Source organism: Apus apus, chromosome 6, assembly GCF_020740795.1.
Source record: "Apus apus isolate bApuApu2 chromosome 6, bApuApu2.pri.cur, whole genome shotgun sequence".
NCBI classification, from domain to species: Eukaryota; Metazoa; Chordata; class Aves; order Apodiformes; family Apodidae; genus Apus; species Apus apus.
This window is the reverse complement of record NC_067287.1, coordinates 12464197-12479476: the sequence shown is the minus strand read 5'-3', so window position 1 is coordinate 12479476 and position 15280 is coordinate 12464197. Positions and strand designations below refer to the sequence as shown.

At 38.8% G+C, this 15280-nt stretch overlaps 1 protein-coding gene across 5 annotated transcripts in view; it reads right to left on the bottom strand.

The window, feature by feature from the left end:
• Positions 1 to 15280, bottom strand: part of CLASP1 (cytoplasmic linker associated protein 1) — a 169686-nt gene that overhangs the window by 45905 nt on the left and 108501 nt on the right. For 2 of the 5 annotated variants that reach the window (XM_051623081.1, XM_051623084.1), the window contains exons 22-25: positions 7658 to 7761; positions 5156 to 5179; positions 4011 to 4255; positions 338 to 401 (exon numbers count right to left, since the gene is read on the bottom strand). In XM_051623081.1, the coding sequence (XP_051479041.1) occupies positions 338 to 401; positions 4011 to 4255; positions 5156 to 5179; positions 7658 to 7761 (437 nt within the window). Of the gene's footprint in view, positions 1 to 337; positions 402 to 4010; positions 4256 to 5155; positions 5180 to 7657; positions 7762 to 11657; positions 11721 to 15280 lie in introns of all 5 variants that reach the window. The other 3 variants (XM_051623082.1, XM_051623085.1, XM_051623080.1) reach the window with 2 other exon arrangements.

Here is a 15280-nt window from a genome sequence, read left to right as displayed (position 1 = left end):
TGCTGAACTATGGCTCATTACCCTTCATGGACCTCACTTTACTGTCTATCACCAAGACAGTCCCTAGAGAGGTTCAGATAACTGAACCTCTCACTCCAGGAGCTGATATCTAAAAGGCATTAGGTTGCTCCTTGGAAAGCACAGAGTAACCACTTCCTCACAAAGAGACTGAGATGCATCCCTTCATTGTAAAACAAACAAGAATCAAGAAGATCTAGAAATGCCAGTTCCCCCCAGCAGATGGCAGGGGTAGAAATACAAAATGTTCACCCCAAAACAGTGTCAAATATGCACACACAGTAGTGCAAGAGAGTGAGCCCCACCTTTGTGGCCTTACCTTGCTGTGAGGGTCAGCAAACATGCGAGTAAATATTTCACAGAGCCTTTTTAACTCGACACGGCTAAAATACATAAATAAAACATAGTATTAATGCAAATATGCTCTAGCTGCAGCAAAAAAGCTAGTAAATATTAACAGCTGAAAAATCTAACCTTCTGCATTTACATGTGACTTAAGAAACACTTTGAAAACTCTGTATTGAGGCAAAGCCTTAATTGGCATTCTAGTTTAGCTGCAGGGACCACCAGCCTTACATTAAGAAATCTAACAAATGTTTTTTTCAACCAAAGCCAGACACTTGCATGTTCTGCTGCTTCTATTTTCTTCAGTACTCTGACTTGCAAAAGATAACGTGAAATTTGCCTCTTTGGGGGTTATTAGCTTTCTATCCGTACCAAGGTGACCAACTGGTGGAAACACAGGTCTTGGCAGCCTAGGAACAGGCTTCTCAAGCCTCCTTTGTGTCAAGGAATTTAAATTCTCAAGTAAAACCAGAACTTTCATACTGTTTGTGCAGATAATCTTAAATATTTTGTACTAAGTTCTCAGTAGCTTCAGCAAAATTAGTCTAGAATTGTAACAGTTACCAGAACTGTGAAGCCTGAGAGCAGGCACACTGAGGAGCCCAATGTATAGAACTGGAAGACAGATTAATAAGTGGGCAACCTCATAAATCAGAAGATAATTAGATCAAAGCACAATCTTAGTGTAAATTCTTATTACTAAAAAATCATTAGATGCTCAGGAATGCTCTTTTTATGCAAGGGGAAAAAAAGAATGATCTCTAAGTGCTTTTCATTAGATACTGAGTTAGAGTCCAATGCAGAACTGTTTGGTGCCAAAGCTCTTTTTTGCAATGTATTGCAAATACAAGTCTTAGTTTTCCTGAAAGGCAAACTGCCAAATAATGCAGAAGTTTTGTTTTTCTATTGTGCAAACAAAACCAGAGCAAGTCAGTTAGGTGAAATTTCCTGCATACTATGGATGCAAATAGGTATTTTCCACAACTACTATGAAACCAGAACAAATAGGGAAAGGCACATGGATTGCTCAGAGAACAGCCATTCAGGTCTTGACTATAGGTACTCTCTTTCCAGAAAGATGTTAAGTCTACAATCCACCAGCTTATCTTCCTCTCTTTCAAAGTAAGCTTCAACGCCCAGGCCAGAACACACTAGCAGTCTGCAATGATTTTATGTTAGTTTGTTTATAAGTAATGCAGGACTCTTTTTTTCAAATAAACCTGTGCATGAAAGTCTGATCAAATTTTAAGAAGGTACAAAAACAAGGGTCTTAAGAGTTTGATGCAGAGGAAAAAGTCTTTGTAATGACACCTTGTCAGCTTCATTCAGAACAAGGCTGCAGAGTCTCAAAATGACTACAAGTCTCCTGACTTCATGCAGATTGGAGCTCTCTGAATTACCTCCTATTTATTCCTCTAATGAATCCTCTTTCTGGACAAAGGTTACATGAAGCTAGCAAGTATAAACAAGTCTCTTTCTAAAAGCTCAGGAACCTGAGGTAACAATATAAAGTACTAAACTGAAACAAGCAGGGGAAGAACATTTCCTTAACAGACTTGTTGGCCTTGTTTTGTTTAGAAGACCTTATGGGGGCCCTTAGAAAACTAGGCCACATGAATCTGTATAAGACAAAGAACAAGTAGGTGCCACACCACTTCACATGCACATCTTTCTGGATATGTAAATCCCAGGTAAGATAGGATCAGCCATCTTTCAGTTCAGAGTACTAAAGAAAACCACATTACTGCCTTTTATTAAACTTGTGATACTACAACAGAAGATACCAGATTTAATTAGAAGACAGACAGACTTGCCCCTTAGACTAATGACCTTGATGTTGTCCAAGATGCTATGGGAACAAACAGGATGATAAAATCTAAATTATTAGAATGAGCACCAGATCAACCCTGAATCAAGGAGGAAGCAGACGAAAAGCAAACCAAAAGGAAATAAAGAGAACTAAAAACAGTATCAAATAAAAAAAAAAAACAACAAACACCAAAACAAAACAAAAAACAAAACCTCAAAAAACCAACAAAACAGTGTAGTTTCTGTGACAGGTTTATAAACTACCCAGGATCAAAGCTAAGTAAATGTGCTAGCTTAAGGGACTAGTAACAGCAGTACAAGTTCAAACAGTGCGACCAGCAGCGCTGAAAACAATAGTAGAATTCTACCTGTATTTTGGCTAAGAACTACTGGTCTGGATAAATAGCTGGATAAATAGCTGGGTAAATGCTGTCTCAGCATTTTTCCCTTAAACTATGCCCAACAGCACCCAAACCCTTAGTTATAATCCTCACACACCTTCATGGCAAAAAGTCTCACTCAACTTTTTCATGCACATATATGAAGTGCCAGAGTCTTTCCAGACAGTTTGTTAAAATAAAAAGACAGTATATATGTAGGAAGTAAATTCTGAAAGACTTGTAAAGAGACTACATCAAAAAGCATCTCTGATCTGGAGGACCTATCCATATTAAAAACCTGCACCACATCATGTGAAGTGCTAGAATTTTTTTATGACAGCAAAAGACTAATGTCTCTAGGCCTGCTCTCAGTAAATTTTCATTCAGCCTGTTAAAATGAAACATCAAATATTTTTAGCCAGTGTGAAGAACTTCTGCAAAGTTCTTTGAACAACAGAAACTGCACAAATCCAAGTAGGAAGGCTATAAACCATACAACCACCACTTATGAACTCAGCCATAATGTAAGTACATCATATTCATAACAGGAAAATAAAAATGTTGCAGCTATTTGTGAATGTTATCAAAGGACCTAGAAGATAAACAGCTTGCTTCCAACTGCTTTCACCATAAACTAAGGTTGAAAAGCCTATGCCCTGAGAGCCAGTTGACTAGCTAATGTGACCTGTGGCCATATGGAGCTTCCACGTGACTACTGGATAATTCTAAGATCTGTTTTAATGTGGGATATGCCAAAGGTGTTTGAAGGGTTCCTGTGGCTTTCAGCAAGAGAAAATGTTCTGCCTCTCCTACCATAAGCAAAGTACCAGAGTTGGCACACCTACTTTATTTCCTTAAGAAACTTCCCTCTAGATTATAAACATGATCATTTATAGGAGACTCAAACTGCTAATACAAGATTTTTCAAGAGTTACAAGTAATCCCTCTAATTATACCTAACACAGCCTTCATAAAGAGTTAAAAGTATACTCAACATACTGACAGCATCATCTGATCTCATCTTTGAAAAGACACACACCCTGAGTCATTTTAGAGTAAATGAAGTGTTTGCTTCACCAAGTTCGTGGGGAAAAAAATACTGAAGGTTCAAACAGACCAAAGTAAAACCAGTACCACACTTTGAGTGCATTTACATTACCATCATTGTGGGAAATCTCACTGTGCTGCAACAAACACCTACTGGAGGTGTTCATGAGACAGAAGAAGGCTAAGATAGCATGCCACCTGAGTACTGTCCATATTACTGCTACAAGTTCAATACTAATTATCCTGATGACATAGCAGAAATCTTTCAAAAGGAATTAAAGTCTAACACTGTGGAGATTAAGCCTTCACACCTATGAGAGATCCTGCCTAAATAAGACAGGTAAATATTACCAACTTCTGACTATAGCCAACTCTCATGCACGACTGACACTATAAGACTATGAAGGTCACCTCAGAGTCCGCTGGCTTTTCAATAAGTTCTGAAGACCTATGAGCCCCTCTTTTCTTTCTGACCAGTTGGAGCTGGCACAGTGGTTCAGGACTTCAGCCACATCTTCAGTCTGGCGCAGGTAGTGAGGAATGCCCCCGTTCCTGGAGCCATAGGAGCGCTCCGAGCAAGCGCTGGAGGCATCGCTGTTCGCATCGTCATCAGAATACATCCCATAGGGCTCATATCTCCTTCTCACTGGCTTTTTCTGGAAAAGGGGAAACTCAGGCTTAGTAAGTTACACATAGTTACATCAATGCCAAAAGAACAACACTATCCATAACCACTAAAAGGAAGACTAACGCTATCGTTATAGTGCGATAAGTGTTTTTAAGATGTCCCCAAGTGCTGCCTGCTTAACCCTCCCTGTAGGGCAAGACACATCCCATTGATTTCAATGACACTATTTGAGTGACTAAGTGGAGCAGGGCCTGCCTGGCCCAGTGGAATTAGCTACTGGCAATGAAATACGTTGTTTTACTGTAAATCATGGTCAGATCCATTGTTACAGATTCTATGATGATACAACCTGTACTTCAAGGAAATAAAATAAAGGAAGAAAGAGCTGAAGGAATCTGTGCTGGCATGCACAGTCACTTCAATATTGATAATGAAGTGACTCTAGAAATGCACTCATATATAGGCAATACTTTCTGTTCAATTAGGCTAGGATTTTGAGAGGCTGCTAAGGGAGCTGATTGAGTACTCAAATCCCACTCACTTCCACAGCCTGGCATTAGAGGATCTGATTCCCTCAGGTACATCTTTGACAACCTCAATCCTTACATAATGGATATTAGAATAATTATGGTAGCTAAACAAATTGTATGCTACCCTAAAACACGAAGTCTTACATGAATCTTAACAGAACAGGATTGATAAGACAATGTATCTGAAAATGATCATCTATATACTAAAGTGTTTACTACAGAATTCCTTCCATGTCTAGTCCTGCAGTTCTTGGACTTGAGAAGTCAGCACAATTTTGGTTCCACTAGGACTGCGGGATCGAAGCATAGAAACTAAATTAAGTGCAGTATCATGGGCGTTAGCAACAGGGTGGGGAAAGTTGGAAAGTAGAAATAAAAAGTCAAGAAAGCACTAGTACCTTGCTCCTGGAGTCTCCTAACAGCTGTAGGCAGGAAAATATTGAAGGGTGGGAAAAAGCATAGAGAATTATGTCAGAAGCTTATGTAGGGTTTGTTTGTGCAACAAAAACGTATAGCAAATGTAAAATAAAAAAAATACAGTTTATGCAAAATAAAAGTGGGTATAATAACGCCTGCCTTTACCTCCTGCCTGTTGCACTACTCATACAAGCTGCAATTTCCATTAGTGAGCTCAGATATGAGATTATCTGTTAATGTGTTTTTTAATAACAGATTTATACACAACTCTTGCCTTACTTTTCAGAAACATTGCTCTGGAAGATGCCAGAGTTTTTTGTAATGATGTATTCCCCCAGACATTATCAGTAGCATTTTATTTCAGGGTCTTGGAAAGAAACTCTGATGTCAGGAAACCACTATCTACAGTACAGCACATTTAATCAACTTCACTTAACCAAGTTCTCTTTCAACCCACAGTTCTTACACCACACTTTTTTGAAGCTTAGTTTATTTTAAGTCTCCCTGGCTGGCACCCCCAGCTTAAAGGGCTTGCTAAACACCAAAGTTTCCATCACCCTTTGAGGTCTTCCAATAGATCCAAGCACTAATTCCCAGTACAGACACTGTGGTTTTAGGCCAAGTCCAGCTCTCAAACAGAAGCAGTGGATCAAACGCGAGTTGTACACAGGGAGTAGATATCACAAAATGCCCACTGTGTTTTGTTTAAACTATTTGGCTGAAGCCACCTTTAGAGAAGCTCTTTCCATCTCCTACTACAGGGGAAAGAACACTCCTCTGAAAACAAGGCTGCTGGCTAAAAGCTGGCATCGCATTACTCTCTCAAAAGGAGCCTGAGCCGAGTTTGTGAATTGCTTGTTGTGAGAAGACAACCAAGAAAAAGAGCAAACTGGGGTGGTGGGAAAGAAGGGGACAACAGGATTGCATTGTATCCCCTGAAGTCTTATAAATTCAGATTAATCAAGGAAGTCAGTAGCACCACTAAGTTCCCAGGTTAGACCTAGGGATTTCTCTTTTAAGTGTTAACCCTTTAACATTCTAGTATAATGCTATTTAGTTCAAAAGAGAGTATTTAAAAGAGAAGTCTGTAAATCTAGCTGAAAATTAAGTCACACCCAAAGAGATCTCAGTGATCAGCAGTGAACTGAAACACTGACTCTCTCCTCCCTCAAGAAACCTGTATTTAGCAACTGCTCATATTCTGGGATACACCCCGATTTCATTTACACAGACAAACCATCACCTGTAATTATGTCCTGAACTGCTCCAGTAACAAATTTGAGGTGCTGAGAGCAGAAACTGGCTCACAATCTGTTGTATTCACTAATGAAAATGCCCACTAATGATTCAGTCCACTAAATGCAACAGTGCCTTCTATTATATCATGTCCTATCTTTGTTTTATTTACATATACTTTTTTAATGAAAAAGTAGACTTTGTAAAAAGTGACATTTCTTTAGGAGTATTCTAATAAATATCTAGAAATGGAGGTGACATGAGCTGGGTGATAATCAAATACAAAAAGGAAAATGTTAGCCATCCTTAAGGAAAGTGCACGAGGAAATGGAAAAAGGACATTTATCAAACTCTGGGGAGATGGTTCACTCTCCATTGAGAGCGGTCGAGATAATCGGTCTCAAGACATCACTAAAATCCTCCTCTCAGCTCAGTTCTAGAGCTGGAGAAGACCCAAGGTACCCCTGTACCCAGCTAATGCAGTACACTAATTGCACCTGCCTCTACACATCCTCCCCCTGAAATACTCAAGGTAAATCCAAAGGCTTATCTTAACACTTGTCTTTTGAAGAGCAGAAAACACTTTCTGGGCTCTAGCTGGGAGATATGACAGTACAGGACAGCAAAACTTTAAAAAGTGACAACAAATTTACTTGGAAATGCACTGTTTGAGAGTACTAGCAGCAAACTAGATACACTCTGATTTAAGTGCATTAGATAGTACCAATTGCAGGCAAGTTTTGAGCTGATCCGAATATCTAGTCAGGTGCAAACACAGGACAAAAATCTAACACAGGACAGGTACTTGTGAAATTCTCAGTTCTTGTTAAAACCTGCTCAGAAATCAACACTAACAGAGAACACTGTTTTTCTGACAAAGTCTTCATGCAAGCAATGGGATTGATGGAAATCCCTGACCCCATGGGTGCCAAGCACAGCACCCCCCAGTGACACATGCATCCTCAGACAGCCCAAGTGAAAGACAAACAGCTGATCCAATCCATCCTGCAGCTCTAGCATGGAGCCACAGCAGCCTGCTTGGTAACAACTGTGGAAAACTAACATGGAGTAAGGACACAAATACTGCTTCCTATTTAACCAAAGACACAATAGCAAAAGGTAACTAACTCCACAGCATCAGACACTGGCACAATCAGAACAAAGCTATTTAGAAAGAGGAGAACGTACGTACAGGTAACTTTAAGCCACTTTCCGGTGCCGGAAGCATTTTGTATTTTTCCTCTTACCAGTGCATCAGCCACAGCAGCCTCCAGATCTGTGCTTGTGCTCAGGACTCGCATGGCATTCACAGAAGCAGGCATCCTGCCTGGCTGTCCGAGTCCAAACCGGTCTGCACAAAAGACAACATTGAAAGGGACTATTAAATGAACTCACATTCACTTGGAATCCTAATCAGGTGACCGAGCAGCTCTCCCCACAGGCTCTGGGAACTTGCAGTGCTTTTCCATTAAATGCTCTTTTATCCACAGCTCTAGAGAGTTTGCCATTAGAGCAAGAAATAAACTATTGTTTCTTGGGCCCCAGAGACAACTTTGAATCCTCAGGGCAACTTTTCATCTATTTATTTATTTAAGCTGGGAAGCAGCTTTTGTGTTTGTTTTTACACAGAAGTTGTTTCAAAGTTTCATTTTAACATCAGAGGCCGACATGCCGGTCCCAATCTGGCACTCTCAGAAGTCAAGAGTAAGTTTCTCATTAACTTCAGAGAGAGAATCGTGCCTGGTGTCAGAACATGTTAATACCCAAGCACTCAGCCATCCTGCAGCTTCTTCTCAAGCAAGGAACGCAAGACTAGTAGCACCAGATTAGCTCGTATTAGGTCTCAAGGCTTCATCAGTAAAAGTTACTCCACTACACCCTGCAGTATATAAAAAAAGGTTTATTATTCGTTTCTGAAGTGACGCCAATTTGTTTTATTACTGTTCGTGAGAAGCAGTTTAAATGCCGTCTAAAAGCTCTAAAAAAAAAATTAAATTCTGATAGATCATAATCAAACAGTATCATTTTTCCCCCTTTGAATTTGATGGCAAAGCTCTCAATGGGATCCAGAGCCACAGAGTTGAGTCCAAAATGGCATTTACACTCCTAATATTAATTAGTTGCCCAGTCTGCCAGAAAAGTTACCAAAATTAGTTTACTTGAGCAAAGGGCAAATGCAGAGTGTCAAGCTAGCAGGGGTATGACAAGAACCAATGACTAGAGTACCCCAGGCCAGGCTCTGGCAGCACAGCCCTAGATGGGAGTAGGTCAGATGTCTGGTCTGTAAGCAGCAAAAGACTGGGTTTAGCATTCCAAGTTCTTCTATGTGAGTTTGTCATTGCTCAAGAAGGCCTGAGAACACCCTTCCTGGGACATACCTTACACCTCTGTCCCCTGCATCCACGTGTGGCAGTAAGAATTTTGCCAGCAAATTCAGTGGTGTGCAAATCAAGCTGCATGAACCCATTTAATAGACCTTCAGCCAACCCATGCTGGAGGCAGACATCAAACACCAAGGGAGAAGGATCAAACCACAGAGGTCTTTCATTAATTGATCTATATTTACTTTAACAAAGGAACTGTACTGTTTATCGAAATGTGTAACTATACTGTGGATTTCCACAAAACTGAGGCCAAATATAATATTCAGCAGCTTACTGTATTTTTTTTGGGGGGAAAAGCATTGCATTTATCACAGATCTTCAATGCTTTCTTCTTTAAAAACCTACTTCACTAAAATATCTTTTAAGGATTTAGCTCACACATTATTTAAATCAGAGACTGATGTTTGCCACTCCCCTGTCCTAACTCCAAAGATTTACCTGAGTGTTTCATAGATGAACCTACTGAGGGGAAATAGATTTTTTAAATCTGAAGTATTCTGAGGAAAAAAAAAACAAACCTAACAACAACCCTCGAGAGTAGTACTTATTTTAAATAGAAGTGTTATAGATCAAAATTTGCTGTTTCTCAGAGTTATGTACCCAGACAAGACATTTCAGATTAACAACAAAAACACATTTTCTACAAAACACAAGTGAAAAAAAAAAAACACCACTTCTTAAAACTACTGCCAAAAAGTAATCAAATCATGACATTTCACAAAGAAAATAAAGTTGTATGCGTTATTACTATCCCCTTTTTTAATGCACTTCAGTTGAAGAATCATTTAAAATATTTAGGAGAAACAGGACTTCACTTCCAAAATGGAAAGGTCTGTACTTTATCAGAAGCACAGAGAAGATGATAATGCATTAGGTCTGATTGAAACTGAAGTCACTCCTACAGAGATATACACTACAAAGGTGTACAGAAGACAGGTATTTTCCTAAGAATAAATGATATCTGGTACAATACAGTATAAATGTGGAGAGAAATTCTGAAAATAGTTTTATTTTTAGAACCAACTCCATGACATCACTCAAGTGTTACGGAGATCAGAATTTGGCATTAACTGTTGAAATACCACAGCACCCAAAAATACCAGTCATCTGTTTTCACATTAATTTAGTATTACATTAGAAAAGGGAAGATAGTTTGTTTTTTAAAAAATGAAGAACAGAATGACAAATTAATTCAGTTGTAGATCAGTTTAAATACCCAGCATAAATAAAGAAAACTGAGCTTTTTTAACAAATAAAGTACAATGTAGCATGCTGGCTTTTATCTGTCTCCATGGCTATCAGGAATTTTCTGAAATACTTTTTCTAGTGACCTTTAAATCCTTAACACCCAAATCACTCTGGGCTTCTCCCCTAGACACTGTTGCCACACCTGAGTGCAGAAGTTAGACCTTAGGAGAGACCTCAGCATCTCTCTAATATGGGGCTGGGAATATTTGGCTCCAGGAATAATCATTAGTAAAGGTGAGCCCAGTGTTACTGGGCAAGAAACAAGAAGAACATACTCTTGACACACTCTCATCTCCCTGACTAGACTCATTATACTTGTTCAAAACTTGGTGAAATCTCCTAACCGCCATTTTTTGCTCAATTTTGCTATTTTTAAGGAGATTTTGGAGATTCTTTAGGACTCAGGCGACCATATACAATTTCATTACTCTTTGTACCAAACCACAGGAGCCAAGAAGTGACTATCACATGAAGTTGAAAGCAAGCAAAGCTTAAATTTGCATTTGAGCTGAAGTTTTTTTGGTTTTTTCATGTCTTTATTTTTTAAAATACAAATTCAAATTATCACTTGGAAAAATTCCGAATAATCAAATCAGCTTGCATCATTTCTGCTGAGTAACGTGACAAGGGAAATGTTTTGAGAGCTTTAGATAAGTGACAGCCATTTAACTAGACCTAAGAGAAACAGAACACATTTTTTTGCTCTCTACCTGAAGGGGCTTACTGACGTAACTTTCAGTATCTCTAATTCTTTATGCAATCTTAGCCTCCAAGCAAATACTGAAGTCTTTATTCATCTCTGACATTATCTTTGTCCCCACAACTCAGTTGCTACTGACCTAAAGCTAGAAGCCCTCATTCCTTTAAGACTCCCAGTGAAATATCCTGATTCCAAAGGGAGTTACAGGTTCTCCACAACTGCAAATTCAGCAGAGGGGTGGGGAAGAAGCCACTGGAATTTGCAGATTTCTCTCATTATACGTAAGCAATAGTCTCCTGATGGAAAGCCCGGTGAAATTAATAGAATCCTTTTTTCAACAACTTCCATGTACTTTGGACAAGGCCTTCAGAATTATATGAAGGATGGATCAGCACTTGTTAACCTCCAAAGTTCATTTTGAAAGCTCATCAGGTGCTTAATTTTTGCCACTCTTCTGTATTTTGGAGAGGATCCTGCAAAGCACTTAATTAACAGAGACAGGAGTCCAGAGTATTTAGTAATAAACAGGATGAAAACCACTGGGATCTGGTCCTAGGCCTTGGGAACTGCTATACTGCTAAAGAGGAAGTAAAAACAAAGTTGCAAGTACTCTGCATCAGTCAGGATTTAGCCCTTGCTGCACAACTGATCCAATTTACAGGAGAATCGAGAAAACCCTGGATCACCCTTTGTTAAAACGTTGCTTACAATGTTCCTAAAATACATAAAATTAAAAACATCCAATAAATTAAATTCAGAACAAAAAGCCACATTGAACGAAACAGAACAGAAAGCCCCACAGTGGTGAGAAGCACATGCCAAGTGCTGGCTGATGCACGTGACAGCAAATGTTAAGATGGTGTAAAAACAAGACTACGGATAAGAAGCGGATTCATGCAGTTAGCGCTTGTTCACCTGACTGCCCAACAGAATCAGCAGTGGAGAGAGCACTAGTGGACCTGGAATGACGTCGAGAAGCTGCAAGTAGAAGGAATGGCAACACCCACAGGATTAACACACATTGAACCCGAGACAGAAAATGCCACAATCCAAAGGGGATGCGTGTGACCGCTACCGGCAAAGGTGTTTCGTAGTGACAGGGAAATGACGCTGTGTATGGATGCATAACAGATACAGTGCAAGCCCCACAGCGACGCCTCCATCTGTGGGTCCCCCCTTTGCCCCAGGACCATAAACATGATGCATGACAAAACTCATTTGTAACAGTCCCAAACCCAGTGCAGTTCAGCAAAAAAACCCGGTGCACATCAGTCACGTTCCAGACCCGCAAATCTGGAAGATGGCCATCATGAGAACGTGGAGCACACATCTACAGAGCAGGGTTTAGATGTGTCTGATCTAAACCCCAAAGTGAAGCCATGATGAATGGTTAGGAATTGTGCTTGCAGGTATTTTTCCACAACATTATAGCCTATGCATAAAAAAACAAACAACGTTAACAAAGAGAATGAGTAACCACAGAAGTAGAAAGAGTCATACAGGGAGGTCAACCAACCACTGCATATAGGTCTTCGGGCTAAGGTTTTTTTTCCAAGTAAACACATGTACACACATACAGCTGTTGCTACTACCAAAAGTCTCTTGCTTTTAACAAATTTTGCATACATGTTTCTTGAATCTAAGTACATACATGCACAGAAAATCTGAATATGCACAAGACACCAATCTAGAACTACACCACATGTATACAAACTGTTAATAGCAACAGAGCACACAGGGTAGCAGAAGAGCTGAAGCCAAATACACCTTCCACTTCAATTCCCTGTTGTCAGCAGCACGTGAATCACAAAATGCCTTTGGAGAGTTCTTGGATTCAGCAGAAAGGTAAGTTCTTTATGAAAGCAAATGGAAAGCTGGTCCAGCCACTTCCAAATAACAGAAATGTTGTTTCTTTAAAGAGGTTTTCCCCATGTCTAGCAATGACATGCTCGCCTAGCTCAAAACAACTGACCCGAGAAACTGATTGCTCATTTGAGCAATTCATCACCACAGACTCACTGAAAGCCTTGTTGCTTTAACATCATTACTAGTACTGTCAAGAAACAAAAAAAATAAAGCAGATTCACCTTCTAATAGAAATAGGCTTTGTCAATTATGCATATATGTGTGCAATAGAAAAATTGTTAAGTCTTCAGTTTAAGGCTAAGCATTCATAAACACAAATACTAATAATATAAAATAGAAATCAGCAAAGAAAAACAAAATTTACGGTTTTTTCCCACTGTGAGAGCTTGGCTAAAAGCTACATAAAATATGCAATGTGTTTTTTTAACTATGGAGAACACATGCATTTATTCAAGAGAACAATCCTACTGACACTCTAAGTAACTTCTGAAAGATTTGCAGGATCAGTGCAGGATTATGGAATGAACCTTACAATTAAAATTCTGAGCTCGCAATTGCTTTCTCCTGAGCCATCCACTACGGACATCACTGCAAGATCAAGGCCCATGAAGAAAAAGGAATCACAGTTTAAAAAAATCCCATCTCTGCCAGGAGGCAGAGTGTAGAGTGACTCTTCACTCGTATTTCCTAACTGAGGAAGTGAGATGTTTGGTGCACAGACGGACATAGCTGCACAGCAGCCCCAAAACAGTGCAGAGCAATTTGCAAGGTCAGGATGTCAGCGTTGACATTGACCATACTACCATTAAATGCAAGAATCCTGTCATTCACATATCGCTAGCTTAGGTATAATTAACATACAAGTTCCTCTTTATAAGCAAAAATAGACCGTGCACAGTAGGACTATATTATCTTAGTATCAATATAAGGTTAACGGCTTTTAGAAATAATGTAAAAAGAGTCAGGCTGTTTGGCTTAAATTGACATATGTAAGTTTCTTTCAGATTAATTACATACTACATAAATTCATAAATGTATTTTCATACGAAATGCTTTAAGCTCAAGCAAGAAAAAGACAACAGCTAACAGCTATACTGGGTTCCTATTACATTGATACTTCCTCCCCATCTTACCTTAATGACTTTGAATACCAACGTCTTTCTAGAAATGCATTAATGATCAGGTAATATCATTACTTAAGATGAAATTTGTTTGAATTTGTTACAATCAGTTTAACTGACACCTGTAACTGAAATGTTGTATTCTGTCTACAGGTCAGACTCAGAGCTGGTGGTTTACCCGATTCACACCAACTGATTCTGGTACACAGGGCTCAAGACAGTATTAGAATAAATATGTTTTGACCAAAATGAAACAGCACAATAAATTAAAACACTGACAGGTTAACACTGAAAACTAGCCTGCTTAAACACTTTGGCTGGAGAAAATAATCCAAAATAGAAGCTAGACAAGTAACTAAAAATGGGGTGTAATTGTTTATCTACTACTTTTATGGCTGTGGTATCAAATATGCTTTACTTATTCAATAAGAAGTTCACTTATTTATCTTAAAGAGCTCTGAACCAAGTTCTGAACATTAAGGTGAACTCATTTTTCACCAAAATTTGAGGTACTACAGATAAAGCAAACAGATTTTGTAAGTCACTACAATTCCAAATAATTAAGTTTTGAACCCAAAAGCCTAGTATTAACTTTAAGATTCCACTCTACAATAGTAACTTTGCCAGTGATTTCATATGGATCAAGACAATGAAACCCTCTCCACTGACAGTGTTCAAAACTGAATAACCAAATCTTTTAAACTTGCATAGTTACTGTCATTATATACTGTATATATATTATATACTGTAATTATATTAATCAAGCATGAGAATTGAAAAATTTTGCCCATCTGTCCATGTTCTTCGTAACTTTTTCTCAGGATTGTATTAAAGTTGCAGAATTAAGCCCAGAATGCTATGTTCCTCCTACACACTACTTCATACACCTGCATTTTGTCACTATGTAAAACACAGATCCTGTAATAACATTCTTTGGCATTGATGAAATTTCTCACTTTTAATACCACATGCACAGCTATGAAACTACCACATAAATGAAGAGGGCCTGGAGACCAACTACGTTTCATTATGTCTGAGATGACAAACAAATTTTTCATACAAGTAATGTACTTGGGTTGAATATATGGTATGGTATTTGATCAGAATCATTAACTATCCTGCTGTGCAGAAAAAAAACTTCTGCATGTGGTAAAAGATTTTCTATTTGTACTGTACACACTTCACCTGCACAATAATGATGCTCCTCTAAAACCTCAACATTTCCATTAATTTAGGCTGCTTGACAAAGTTTCCTGCAAAATGGTACAAGCAATTGTTAACTGAGTATTGACAATGTATGTGAAACCTCTACAAAAAAGGTTCTGTGCCTATTGGAGGATTTAGTATAGAAATTATACACTGCTACTGTACTTAGCTTTAAAAAAAATCAGATCATGAATAATTAGAGTCACTCAACAAAAGGCTACAATGCTACTTCACTGTGACCTAGAAAACAGGGGCTTGCTCTCCCACAGATTTCCACCAGTGCTGTAAAGTGAAGCACAGCAGCCCCATATAGGCAGATTAAATAAAACTAAAAATCACCAGTTT